The 1,940-nt window shown below is 40.2% G+C and overlaps 1 protein-coding gene across 1 annotated transcript; it reads right to left on the bottom strand.

Moving 5' to 3' along the window:
* Positions 1 to 962: 962 nt before the first annotated feature.
* Positions 963 to 1,657, bottom strand: LOC101030212 (RNA-binding protein 3-like). The gene is given in 2 exon segments (XM_074395713.1): positions 963 to 1,260; positions 1,262 to 1,657. Coding segments are annotated over 2 exon segments (501 nt in total). The 5' UTR covers positions 1,586 to 1,657; the 3' UTR covers positions 963 to 1,083.
* Positions 1,658 to 1,940: the final 283 nt, after the last annotated feature.

Genomic DNA, 1,940 nt, shown 5'->3' with positions numbered 1-1,940 from the left:
TTTCTTTGTGTTATAAACATACCAGTTATACTCTTTTAGTTATTTTTACATGTACAATAAATTATTGTTGACTGTAGTCACCCTGTTGTGGTATCAAATACTAGATCATATTCACTCCGTATAACTCTATTTTTGTACACATTTATCACGCACCCTCCCCGCCACCACTACCCTTCACAGCCTTCGGTAACCATCATTCTGCTCTCTATCTCCATGAGTTCAATTGTTTTCATTTCTTTTTTTTTTTTTTCCAGGTTCATCTTTTTAATAAGCTCTGTGAAGGACATCCTAAACACTATATGAGACACAACAGAATATTTTTACTTCCAGTATTAAAAAAAAAAAAAAAAAGACATTCGCAAACATTTTAAAGCAACTCTTCCATGCAATCAGGTCAGTGATCTGAATTACAAAACACCCCTGGATAATCATGCTCTTGATGCACATTTATTTTCTTTCCTTTTTCTTTTTTTTTTTTTTTTTTTGTGACGGAGTCTCACTCTTTCAGGTTGGAGGGCAGTAGCACGATCTTGGCTCACTGCAACCTCTGCCACCTGGATCCAAGTGATTCTCCTGCCTCAGCCCCCTGAGTAGCTGGGATTACAGGCGCGCACCACCACACCCAGCTAATTTTTATATTTTTAGTAGAAACAGGGTTTCACCATGTTGGTCAGGCTGGCTTGATGCACATTTCTTATAGGTACATTTGGAAATTGCTTCCTAACCACAATAAACACTGTGTACAGGTTTTTAAAATGTCCCTGGATACATATTAATTTTGAAATCAATCTGGCCCAACTTGCCAGTTATTGCTAGATCCAATAATCCTGAGAGCTCAAACTAAAAAACTGGTAAAAAGAAAAATACTACAAATGTAATTTTAAACAGGCAGAACATTTTTTATTTTTTTTTTAAGATAGAGGTGTCTAATTAGACAGGTCTTTGGCTACCTCGGCAGCTCAATTTAAAAACCGGTTGATATACTGTAAAATAAGATGCTTCAGTGTAGCTCCAAAAACCTTTATAAATACAGCCATTTGGAAGGACGATCCTGGATCAAAAATTATTCCTTGTGCATCTATATTATGTGCATGTCTCACTTAAGTTGTCATAATTGTCTCTGTAATTTCCTCCTGAGTAGCAGTCATAACCACCCTGGTTTCTGCCATTATAGTCTCTGGAACTGGAACGTCCATATCCATATCCATACCCTCCAGGTCGACTGTCATAATACCTGCCACTCCCATAGCCCTGGTCCCTCCCCACCACCTCTAGAGTAGCTGCGACCATGTCCATGGGCCCCAAAGTCACCTCCTCTAGTTCCCCGAGCAGACTTGCCTGCGTGATCCACACGGATCTGACGACCATCCAGGGACTCTCCGTTCATGGCTCTCATGGCAACTGAAGCATGCTCTGGGTTGGTGAAGGTGATGAAACAAAAACCCCTGGACCGCTGAGTCTCCCGGTCCTTGACAACAACCACCTCAGAGATAGGCCCGAAGCTGCTAAAGTGGTCTTCCAGTGCCTGCTCATCGGTGTTAAAGTTGAGCCCCCCTACGAAAAGCTTTCCTTCTTCAGAAGACATGGCAGCGAGTTCAAATCCTGGAAATTAAAACGTAAGAAAGCCGAACACACAGACAGGTCGGAAGAGCAGAGAAAACAGAGAATTGTTTTCATTTCTAGCTCCCACAAGTAGGTGATGACATGTGAAATTTGTCTTTCTGGGCCTGGTTTATTTTACTTAACATAATGGCCTCCAGTTCCATCCATGTTATTGCACGTAACAGAATATTCTTCTTTTTTATCTCTGAATGGTACTCTATTTAGTGTGTGTGCCACGTTTCCTTTATCCATTTGTCTGTTGATAGACCCTTAGGTTGCTTCCAAATTTATTTACAAATACTTTAAATCAAAACAGCATGAAAATCATATTAATGAAT

Source organism: Saimiri boliviensis, chromosome 3, assembly GCF_048565385.1.
Source record: "Saimiri boliviensis isolate mSaiBol1 chromosome 3, mSaiBol1.pri, whole genome shotgun sequence".
NCBI classification, from domain to species: domain Eukaryota; kingdom Metazoa; phylum Chordata; class Mammalia; order Primates; family Cebidae; genus Saimiri; species Saimiri boliviensis.
Note: the sequence above shows the minus strand (reverse complement) of the source record. Positions and strands in the feature narration are given on the sequence as shown.